A 12,715-nucleotide genomic window follows, 5' to 3' on the forward strand; every position below is an offset into this window, starting at 1 on the left:
CAATAAAACAGCATGAGGCCTCGCTGTGAGCGCATTCAAACCCTGTGAAAATGACAACAAAAAAGTCTCGATGAGCAGAGGGTTTTTCATCTAACGTCTTAACTCTTTCTTTTCCCTCCTTTGCATCTTTGGCCTCCTTCATCTTTCCTTCTCCCAGGAGTATCCGGTGTCTGAGAAATATCATCCACTGGAACCTGATTACAGCATTTATCCTGCGAAATGCCACCTGGTTCGTGGTTCAGCTCACCATGAACCCAGAGGTGCATGAGAGCAATGTGGTGAGTAAACAAACATTCTCTGCTTCTCTTGTTACTTTGCCTTTCAAAACACACAACAGCGCACGCACAAACTGTTGTTCAATCTCACAATGCACACACACGCTCTCTCCTTCCATTCATTCACATTAATTCTCTCTTATTTTGCACTAATTCTCTCATGTTCGACCCTCCCCCCCTCGTCACTGTTATTATTTTGGCACACATGCAGTGAAATACAAGGTTATTAATTGCATTCAAAAGCTATCCCCGGCACCTGAGGTCTCTGTTTCTGCTCCTAACGGATGTGGAAATCTAACTACTTTGAGATTGTATGTCACCGGTGGCACTGGATGTGTGTGTCTGTGGGGGTTTTGGGAGGGAACGCAAACAGCTCACCGTCCACTGTTATGCAGAGAATTAATTACCCTCCGCATTTCTGTGCTTCCTTAATCAACTCATCTGAGCCAAGCAATTAATGCATCTACCGCCACGTCAATATCAGGTCCAGAGGGCTCTTCCATCGTACATTCATCAGGCTGCATCTACACTAATATAGAGACATTGCTTTGTGGTTTGGTCTTGTGTTCACACTCGAGGCACTCTTATAAATATATCAATCTGAAATGCTGCAGTATAATCTGGACAGTGATAACTTTGTATTGATACTTGAAAAGTGTTATCTCATTATCAATATCACACACTAATTGGTTCATTCGTTCATTCGTTCATACATTCATTCATTCATTCATTCAAAAAGAGTAAATATTCTATATGTCTTTGCAGTCTTTTGGTGGTTTTTCCATTTTTATAAATTGATTTTGTGTATCATCTTGCCACAATTGTACTATTCTTGAATAATAGTGTTACCATATGTTACATGAGCAATATCACTCGAGTAGCAGTACGATGTGGCTGTATATTGGCACTAGTGGGAGTCATGTGTTAGTGTCCCACCAGTGACAATATAGAGCCAAATCGCACTGCTGTGAGTGTGAAGGCCCGTTCACATCGGAACACTTTTTGCTCACGTTTTCCCTCCATGTTTAATGCCCCGTGACTAAATAAAGGGCGGCAATGTGATCGTGCACACCAAAATGCCAAAGGCCAGGCGTTAAACCATCATTTTTAAAGAAACTGTCGCGTCAAAATCTTCTCCACCAATCAGATTGGCACTCTTGTTCGTGTTCACGGAGCTGCTTAGGTTACAGTAAACAGCACTTGGATGCGCTCAAGCACAAAACTGTCAATGCAAGCGAGCGCACATTGAGGAAGATGCCCAGAGGCATATGAACGTTGAGCTGCTTGTTGCACTGGTGAACAATAATAATTTCTTCATTGCTGGAGCTGCTACTTGAACAATCCATGCTTGTTCGAATCACCAGTAACTTTAACAACAAGCGTCTCAACTTTCTGTCTTCTTCTTCTGTGATACAAGCGGGTTAGCACCATCTAACATCAAGGAGTGATTTTGCATTCTTTTTTGCCGGAAGCCAGTGAAAATCGATTGGGTTTGAATCCGGAAAAATGTCTTAAAAAACACTGATGATAAACGCAAATGAAAAGCATCTCGGTGTGTACGAGCCTTGAGATTGAGTTTATACCGCATTGTGTTCGACCGCATAATCGTGTATATAAAAAAGTAAATCAAACATAAGAGTCTAAAAATCCTTTTGTATAAGGAACTACTTTCTTCCACCATTCATTCACATCTGCAGCTGACGGTCAGAACAGCAGAAACCGTTGGTAATTCACCAGCATCACTTTAGATAGCTTTATATAGCTAACTTTTTAGCTAGTGTTTGAATGATTCTCTAGCGTAATGTCTAAAGTGATGACTAAACAGGTGATTTTGCTGACATTTTAAGATGATACGGCTGGACGGCATGAAATGCCATCAGTCTACAGAGATTTCCCAGTATTTTTTGCAATCAGGATTTCACAGTTATATACCCTAAAAAAAGCCAAAACAGTGCAAATACTACCAGATTACTGTTGTGTTTGCGATAAGGGAAAACGCTAAACACATGCTGGCATTTCTTCTTTCTTTCTTTTTACTGAACTAGTCTGCAATGACAAAAACAGGAGACTCATTAGAAACAAGCAGACGGCCAACCAAAAAGTAACTCAGGGTTATACAAAGAGTGGCCAACACAAAATACACACATTCCTGATATGTGAGTCCCATCTCACACTCAATACACTACAATTATATGGGAAAAATACAGCAGTGCAAAATACAAAAGAGAGAAATGAACTCAGAAAGTTACTTACCAGTTTATTAATGATTTGGTCATTAATGATTTGATTTGTCTTCTTGTGGATGGACAACGTCAACCATCTTTGGTCTGCTCAATGACAGGCTAATGGCTGCCGTCTCTCAGAAATTATAAATATTGAAAATAGACACTATCCTTATAAATAAACTGCGTAGTTGCAATCTAAACAACTACATTCTTGACTAAAAAGCCTCAAAAGTAAATTATGCTGTCCAACAGCTGCAATAGTTGTCAAACTGTAGAGTGTCCTCTGCTTGTCACTGTGTGTGGGTGGAGTAATACACAAGGGTAAAGGGGGAAGAGGCTGGACGAGTGCTGTTATTTGCAGAATATTGCACGGCTATCAGCCAATCACATTCAAGAACCAAACAGAATAGAAAATAGAAAATGTTCATCCAAAGTTTATATGGCACTCCTGATAAACTGCTTATGTGTACCATTAAGGACCATAAACTGTTATAAAACGAACAAATCTGCAGTCCTACTTTTGTTTACACCTGTTATTAAGATGCACGTTTACTAATCCAATCACAAGTAGAAAATGCTTTAAAAAAACACACATTTTAAGAATTTTATCACCTGAAAAGGTAGTTGAACATGCATTGAAAACAATTGTTTTTGTAGTGCTTTTCATTGAATTCAGTTCATCTTTATTTCTGTAGGGCTTTTTACAATGTAGATTGTGCCAAAGCAGCTTAAAGTAGGTGAAGAAAAGAGAATAAACAATATTTCATAATGTGGAACATTCCAGCAAGTCCTCTCAAGGCAGGAAAGTACTGTATACTGTAGTTGTAGAATGCTGGTTTAGTTCTAGTTAAATTAAAACTAATTCAGTTCAGTTTAATGTAAATGTCACTGTTGAAGTTCAGTTTAGTTCAATTCATATCAGTGTAATGCTAATGTTATGACTGAAGGCTGATCCGCTAAAAAGTAACTTCACTGATGCGCAGCTCCACCAGTCCCAAGCAGGTAAACTAGAGGTGACCAAAACTTCACCAATTGACAGAAGTGAAGAGATGAGAAAGTGAAGAGAAACCAGGCTCAGCCGGGTTAACCAGTTTTCTTTTGGACAAGTGACTCGTCTACCACTGGGATCTTTACATGAATTGATCTTGTGCTCTCAACTCATTGATGGTTAAGACAACCATCTGCTCAGGATATGGAATTGATAGGTGCTAATTTAAACATCGCGACAGTCTAACATGAACATATAAAATTGTGTATTTTGGGAAATTTTAAATATCTGGAAAACACAGCCTACTCTTTATATTCTGACCTAATTCTTAAATATTCCTTTTCTTTTTTTTTCTATTCCTTAAACTTTTTTTTGACTGGATTTAATCTTTGCCATTGTTTAGAAGGTGAAAAAGTCCTGATTTTAACATAAACCCTTAGTGTTCTGTGTAGTTTAGCAACCATTTTCTTTTGCGTTCATAAATCAAAACTCAGGAAACAAATTATAGTTCTTTCCTTCAAAAGAAATAAGGAATGTGGAAAAAAGAGAAAGATTAACAATGGACCTACCAGAATTCTGTAACCACTTGAGTGGCCATAGTGGTCATTCTGACCATGCACATTAGACGCCATATTGTCATGATATAATTACATTAAAAGATTCTATTGCAGGTTTTAGATTGAAGCTTTAAATATCTGCCAATATTTTTTTATGATTTTGTTATCCTAAAAATACAATTTGGTTTTGTAATATAGCCTATATAGCTAATTGTATGAGTTACAAGATAAAGTTTTTGTTAGCAGAAACTTGCCAAGCAACAGAGGCAAGGGTATAAGTAGTAGATGCAATGACAATGCATGCATTGACCTTTATGACCATTCAAGGTAGAAATACTTAGAACTCCTTTGTGTTTTATTTTAATAAAGCTTGTTAAGTTTTTAATGATTTAAGAAGAAATTATATTGCTTTGTTTCATTATTTCTTTATTTACAAGTAGCAGGGTATTTACAGCTACTGTATATTTCTATATTTCCGCTCACATCCTGTCCCTTTGTGCCTCCTTGCAGCATTGTCGCAAACTGCTGTTACACCTAAAAGCATTTTACTTATCTCTTAAGACTGAAGCCAAGAATTATTGGTCATCTAAAACTATCTAAATCTCTTCAAAATGATTCATATTCAACTGTTCGTTGTCTGTTCAAAGTCTTAAAAGATTTTGTGTGCTCCGCCAGCCGAAATCATGTCGCACGCACCCAAAGTGAACTTCCACAAACACAGCAATGACGTTTTGCCGCGCGCACTCAAGCAAACTGAACTGTCACTCACTGTTTATAGATTGTATTTTGATTCAATTACAAAATTTAAAAAGGACTGCCTCTGTAGTGTTAAAATAGTGTTATATAATCTGTATTTGTTTAGAACATTTAATATACAGTGCTCAGCATGTACGAGTACACCCCCAAAAAATATTCTTTACAATATTATATTTGTGCATATACATTAGTTTAGTCAGTTCGGAAGCCAAATCTAGAGCCAAACTTACAAAATAACTTACAATAATGGTTCAAAAATTTGTAGCCCATATTATATGTTAGGAAAAAATATTAAATAAAACTTATTTTAAAAATAGCAAAAATCAAGAGAAACTAAATATTTAGTTTGTAATCTTCACATGCGGTGGTAGTGGTCATTTTGAAAGGTGACTCACTGTTTATGGATTGCATTTTGATTAAATTACAAAATTTAAAAAGGACTGCCTCTGTAGTGTTAAAACATCAGGTGCAAACAAGAACGTGTCTTTGCTTTCAACTTAGTCTTTTGGTGAAAATTTATCTTAATGAGATTAAACATGTACTTGGTGAGCTTTTATTATGTATTACACATGTGAAGTTACATGATTTTAACACCTGGACATTCAGGAAAATTCCTTAAATGTCAGGCACAGAGTGTTTTGAATTTAAAACAGTTTTTATATACATCCAGATTAATTTATTCATAGCCTGAAATCCAGCTTCATCTTTATTATGCATGTGTTTTTCAGATGGTATCGAAGTTCAATTGCATCATGTCCTTGATACACATCGTTGGCTGTTGACAAAGTATAATTTGTGCATATTTATCTGTTTTTTTTTAATGCAAAGACCGGTTTAATTGGCTCTTCACGCTAAGATTCTGCATGTTAGTTCTACCTCTGAACTCCCCTGGAGAGAAACCTAAAAAAAGATGCAAAAAGTTGCATGGAATTTTAAAGCGGAAGCGGCTATTAAATATTCCTCCAGGTCTGAATGAAGACAGCAGTGGCCCAATTCTCTCGAAAGCTCTTTGAATGATAAGAAATGATTTGTGTACAGATTGACCTTTCTGGATGAAATAGAACAAGACTTCTTGGACTGAATAGAGAGCTGGAGGCTGTTTAACTGTGAAGGAAATTGTGTAAATACAAGATGCCAGAGAGTCTCTTGTTTTCAATAGTTTCAGTTACGCTTCCAGCTACCCAGTTGAGAAGGTTTACTCAAAGACCATCTTGGCTCATCGATCTGCTTTGCTTAACAAGGTTGAGCTGTGCTGTATGTACAAGTGACATCCGTTTAGAAAAGGCTCATGGCGGAGCTAACAGTCTTTCAGCCGGTTTAATAGTGCAGAATGACAGGTTTATTGTCAAAAGTGTCACTCTGTGAAGAATTTATGCATCGGCAGTTAATGAAAGATGTTGTTCAGTGAGTAACTGCAAAATTAGCAATAAAGATCCTACAGAAGTTTATAATCTGTACACGAGTCCTAAATTCCTGTCGCACCAGGGGGCCTATTATGAAGCAGGGCTGTAAAATCTTCTGAAGTACTTTTCAGAGCCTAAGGACTTCATGAAGGAAGCTTTTCGTTTTTTCCCCCTTGCCATTTCACATGTTGAAAGAAAATCATTACCACAGAAAACATGTAATGGTGTGTGGACTATTAGCTGATTAATGTCTGGAAAATAAAAAATATGCCTTGAACAAAATCATAAATAATCTATTAACAGCCTTGTAGTTCACAGTATGCTTGAATTTCTCACTTATTTTTTTAATTTAACAAAAATTTTTGTTTAAAAAAAATAAGTGTCCATAATGAGAAAAATTGTAAGATTTCTACTTTCCAAATTATATTACTGCACTATAAAAACAAAAATATATTTTTTATAAAATTATATTTTATTTACAAAATTATTGTGTAAACTGTATTTGTTTATAACATTTAATATACAGTGCTCAGCATATATACGTACACCCCTCACAAATCTGTCTTTTAAACTCATATTTATAATAGGAGGCAACAGTATACAATATTATATTTGTACATATACATTAGTTTAGTCAGCACTGAAGTCAAATCTGGAGCTTATCTAACAAAATAACTTTCAATAATGATTCAAAAATTTAAAAATAGTGTTCGCTCAAGCAAAAGAAAGCAGGTGAATACAGAATAAGAGGATGATCACTCGTGTACATGTGGTGTGATGGGCATGACTGTTTAAAAAGCTGCGATCCATTCTTTTTTAAAAAGACTGGACAAAAAACGATGCTTGTGCGCCCACAGTCCTGCTGTTCTCCATAGTTCCAGATGTTTTTAAAAATTTTATTTTCCAACCAACAACAGTTGCTACTTTCGCTTTAACCATTCTTTAAACAAATTATTTTTGGCCTAACCATTTGCACGCGATCATATGCTCTTTATCACACATGGTAGGCCTATGTTTTTCACCTGCTTTCTTTTGCTTACAGTTATTTTGTTCATGGTTTAATTATAATTTTTTATGATAACATTGCTTTAATAGGAGATTAACTGCCCATTTATGTATAGTTAACTGGTGATCTGTGAGACATAGCCATTATTTTAGATCCATGGCATTCATTTTTTTTTTTTTTTTATTAAAAAATGAATAAAAAGTGCTCATATACAGCTATATTTTGCTTGTTTTGACACATTATTTAAAAATTGTGGCTAACAAATAATTATTTATTTTTGTTGTGGTCAGAAAAAAATTGTGATAATTTTAAAAAAACAAATCTTTAGTGTTGAGCCTTGAAAAGTCACGTGAAGTAAAACTAATTGCAATGCCGCACTATATGAAACCACAAACCATTTGCTCATGCTCATTGAACAAGCTCATACACCACACACAAAAAATTAAATGAGTGAAAAAAATAAAAATAAATGAAATACACAGTAATTTGTGACCATTTTACTCTTTATAATGAGTGGACAGTTCATTTAGGATTTACCATGCAAGTACACTGTTAATAAAGTGTTGCATAGAAGATATTTTTACAAGTTACACAGTAATTTGTGACCATTTTTCACTTTAAATTGAGTGGACAGTTCATGAGGATTTAATTTACACTGTAACTACACTGGTATCACAAGGTGAAACCTTCTAATGCAGTAGTTCTGCCATTCTTCTTCTAATACAATGTTCAGAAGTATGGTATGCAAACATGGGAAATATGTGGAAGTGGGAAAACTCCCACAAGTACATATTGTTGTTATACAATGCTCTTACATAATTCTTGTTACAGATGTGTACTTTCTTAGTGTTGTTACTAATGTCGTGTTACACATTTGCACATATTATTTAGTGCGTTGTTACATGTGTGTAGTTGCACCAGCATTACACAAGTAAATACTATACAAGTGTGTACATACACTGTAGTTACATACTACTTACACATCTAGTTACTTTTTAAGTTCACAGGTATAAGCGACACTTAATATAAAGTGGGACCCTCATGTATTCCCACTTTTATTAGTAGAAGATGGCCGAAGTTACCTCTTTTAGAGAGAAATGGCAGGTCAGAACATTTATAATCTTTTGGTTACACTTGAGTTCCTTCTTGAGTCATAACTCACGGCTGTAATCTTCAATCTTGAGCCCGGAGTGGCAGATTTTCTATCTTCTCTTGAGACAACAACTTGACAGAGCCCAGTGATGAAATATGGCCAAAACAAAGGAGCGGCGTCTGGGATTAAACAGGATTAAACCGAGCCTTGACTCCAACAGAAACCCCTCTGATGTGCCAGCTTGTCTCTTCCAAATGTCAGGAGCATCTCTGCTTTCTCATCCAGCTGCACTACTGTCATCCTCTCTGTTAAATGTCTCTGTCATAAATGTTTTTGACTTTCCATTCTTTCTTACCTTTTTGGTAGTCCTTCAAGGCCAGTTTTATACAGGCGTACAAACAGATGATGATGCATTCTTTAATCATTGGTGTAAACAGTATGTTTGGTAGAATCCTATTGATCATATAATCAAATCACTGTCAGCACAATATTCCTGCAACTGGCACATTCCAACCATTCAACTGATTGAAAAATACAGTTCAGCTTGTATCACGAACAACACACATTTAACATTAACTTTGAGTTCCTTTAAAAGTAGACATATAAAAGAATATAAATAGAATATATAGAAATGAATAAAATTAATGTATCTAACAGTGGTAAAATCTGAAAACAGGGTAAAAATCAGACGAGGGCTTTTCTTTTTGTGGACTGCTTTTTAAAACCGTTGGTTGGGTTTAGGGAAGTGGGTGTTAGGGGTCAATCGGTGCTTTTGAAAATACTATTGGATGGGTTTAGGGAAGGAGGAGGGTCAGTTAGTCAGTTGACAGCGGCCTCTGGTGGATTTATGCGATTAACAGCAGGCGCGAATGGCACTTGCAAGAGAAATTTGAGATCTCAAAGCATACACAGCAGCCTCTGGTGGATTCACGCAAACAAAACAAAAGAAAAGTAGCTCCTGGGATGAATTTGGCGCTCTCCAGAAATCTATATGGTGGTACATTTTGAGTATGAGCATGGGTTGCATTTTTTTGTATGTTAAGGGATGGGGTGGAGGTAAGAAATCTAGAATATGGTCATATAATGTGCTTTTAAGTACTAATAAACAGACCATATACTACTAATAATTTAAATTTATGGTATTCGCTGTAGCATTCTCACATTTGGGGTTCTGAGATTCTTTCTAATGGCTTTGAGTATTTTCTGCACATTAAAAAATAATAAAAGAGTATAAATGAAGGGTTCTGATGCAAAAACCTTTAAATGCCATCTGAATTTTCCTTCAAAAACAAGCATTTTGCTCAACATCCTATGTTTATGTTAAGTTATTTCACTTTAAAGGCAATGAAAATACCCTATTCATCGACATAAAAGTAAAATCACTGAAACTACCCACAAGAAGATGAGAAAAATGCTCATTAGAAGAAAAGTTCAGCTGGCATTTAGAGGTTTTCGCATCTGAATATAGCGGGCGACGCAGTGGCGCAGTAGGTAGTGCTGTCGGCTCACAGCAAGAAGGTCGCTGGTTCAAGCCTCGGCTGGGTCAGTTGACATTTCTGTGTGGAGTTTTCATGTTCTCCATGCGTTCGTGTGGGTTTCCTCCGGGTGCTCCGGTTTCCCCCACAGTCCAAAGACATGTGGTACAGGTGAATTGTCCGTAGTCTATGAGTGTGTATGGATGTTTCCCAGAGATAGGTTGCGGCTGGAAGGGCATCCGCTGCGTAAAAAACACGTGCTGTATAAGTTGGCGGTTCATTACACTGTGGCGACCCTGGATTATTAAAGGGACTAAGCCAAAATGAATGAATGAATGAACTCTACAAATGTTAATGTTTAAAACTAAGTAAATGTAAAATAACACATTACACTCCAGCCCTCACTGTCAGATGATCCTTCAGAACTTTTATAATGTTCATTTTATAATGTTCATTTATAATAACTGATGCACAAGTAGTTTTTCTTAAAACCCTAATTTTGCTTCAGTATTGTACACTATCGATTCAATTCATATAAACTAATTCATACAACTACAATTGACAACTCTACATCCAATAATTGTTACTACCAATAAGATGGATATTGAATCAATAAAATATTGAGATCAACTTATACCTTCAAGATTTTGTACGAAATTGTGTTATTTGGGCAAAAAAATTAACCATCTGCACTATTTTAAATACATTGGTATGTAGAATGTAAGATGCATCACAAAGGCCAGTTTGGAGTCATTCATGTCGATGCAATATCAACTTCTCTTTCATTTTAACTCAAGGATGCATCCTGTTTCAATGATCAGATAGGGTTCTCATAAATTAAGTGGTTTATTAACCTTAAAAAAACCTGCCCAAACCAAATCAGTCAAATCTCATTTCAACCTGTCAAACCTAAATCATTTGAGTTCAGAAGTCAATTTGGCATTGACCGAAATTGTAATACATCCTACAGTAAGAGCAAGTACTATGCTTCTCATATCCCTGTCATGTGAAGCCACAACTCAATGGCTTTCATCATGTTTTCATCTAAATCTGTTCCAACCCGGGGCCTCGTTTCAGATCCCCGTCCCATTCACCCATCTGCACCGTCCCTTCCCTCAAACTAGAAAGATTTTATCCCCTGCTTGGTGTGTTTGAACTTGCTTCAGTCATAAAGCATAGCTCTTCCTCACACACACACACCACACACACGTGCACACACCAATAAGCTTTCATTTCCTTAAGCTATTAAAATAAAAGCTTTTAAAACAGAGATGTCTAAGCAGAAGTGGCATGGCGATTTCCGCAGGCACAGTTTAGGAGAGTTTCTAAAACATCTAACTGGATTTCTCTCTCTCTCTCTCTCTCTCTCTCTCTTTCTCAGATCTGGTGCAGGCTGGTCACAGCGGCGTATAATTATTTCCATGTGACCAATTTCTTCTGGATGTTTGGAGAAGGCTGTTATCTGCACACTGCCATAGTACTGACATACTCTACTGACAAACTGAGGAAATGGATGTTTATCTGTATAGGCTGGTGTAAGTTTCCCAACATGTACCATTATTTGATTCAGATATACACTACCGGTGAAAAAATTGGGATCAGTGAGATTTGTTTTAAATATATTTTGTCTCAATTCTGCTCACCAGGGCTGCTTTTATTTGATTGACTGTAAAATTATGAACCTTTATTACTTTTGAAAATATCTGTTTTCATATTGAATGTAGTTTAATTTATTGAAAGAATGTTATAGAATGCAAATGTATTCCTGTGATTTAAAGCATTTTCAGCATTATTACTCTAATTTTCAGTGTCAGATATGTTTGTATAAACTGTGACAGTAAAAAGGTCTTTATTTAACAAGGATACAATAAATTGCTCAAGACTGAAAGCATACAGTTGAAGTCAGAATTAGTAGACCTCTTGAATTATTGGCCCCCTGTATAGTTTTTCCCCAATTTCTGTTTAACGGAAAGAAGATTTTTTTCAACACATTTCTAAACATAATAGTTTTAATAACTCATTTCTAGTAAGTGATTATTAGCTATAATATCTTTGCCATTATTGACAATAAATAATATTTTACTAGATATTTTTCAAGGTACTAGTATTCAGCTTAAAGTGCAATTTAAAGGCATAACTAGGTTAATTTGGCAAGTTAGAGTAATCAGGCAAATCATTGAATAACAATGTTTTTTTTTTTCATTTATTTAATCAAAAAATATATATACTGCTTAAGGGGGCTGATAATATCAACCTTAAAATGGTTTTAAAAAACAAAAACTTTTTATTTTAGCCGAAATAAAACAAATAAGACCTTCTCCAGAAGAAAATATGTTATAAGAAAAACTGTAAAATTCCTTAGTCTGTTGAATATCATTTGGGAAATATTTGAAAAAGAAAAAAAAATCAGGAAGGCTAGTGATTTTAACTTCAACTGTAAATATTGTAAAAATGTGCTGTTATTTGGAACTTTCTATTCCTCAAAGAGTCCTAAAAAGTAGAATGTTTCAGTTTTCACAAAAGTGAAGCATAAGAAAGTTTTCAACATTGATATATGTAAAAAAAAAATAATAATAAGGGAAACTTCCAGGAATCACAGTGTTCAGCATGTGTAAACAAGCAACAGCCAAGAGCTAGGGTTTTTTTAGGGCGTGCTCACACTTGGTACAGTTGCCTTGAACCGTGCCGAAGCGCGATTGTCCCCCCTTCCCTCTCCCCCGACAGCCTGTACTCATAATGCCGTTTGCCTTCCGAACCTGAGCACGCTTGCGTCATTGATGATGCGACTGTTCAGTTTAACAGGAAGAGAAGCGCTCTTGCTCCGTACAGTATCAATTGCTTTAGTTAGGCTATATAGTTTTAGTTTTTTGGGATGCAGTGACACCTTTTCCAACTGAGCCAGACTTGGCTTGAGCCCGATTTGGTGCACTCACACTT

At 36.0% G+C, this 12,715-nt stretch overlaps 1 protein-coding gene across 1 annotated transcript in view; it reads left to right on the forward strand.

The window, feature by feature from the left end:
• Positions 1-12,715, forward strand: part of crhr1 (corticotropin releasing hormone receptor 1) — a 233,294-nt gene that overhangs the window by 194,536 nt on the left and 26,043 nt on the right. Inside the window, exons 7-8 of the mRNA XM_056453349.1 lie at positions 158-278; positions 11,160-11,313. Coding sequence (XP_056309324.1) covers positions 158-278; positions 11,160-11,313 — 275 coding nt within the window. The remainder of the gene's footprint in view (positions 1-157; positions 279-11,159; positions 11,314-12,715) is intronic.

Source organism: Danio aesculapii, chromosome 3, assembly GCF_903798145.1.
Source record: "Danio aesculapii chromosome 3, fDanAes4.1, whole genome shotgun sequence".
NCBI classification, from domain to species: Eukaryota; Metazoa; Chordata; class Actinopteri; order Cypriniformes; family Danionidae; genus Danio; species Danio aesculapii.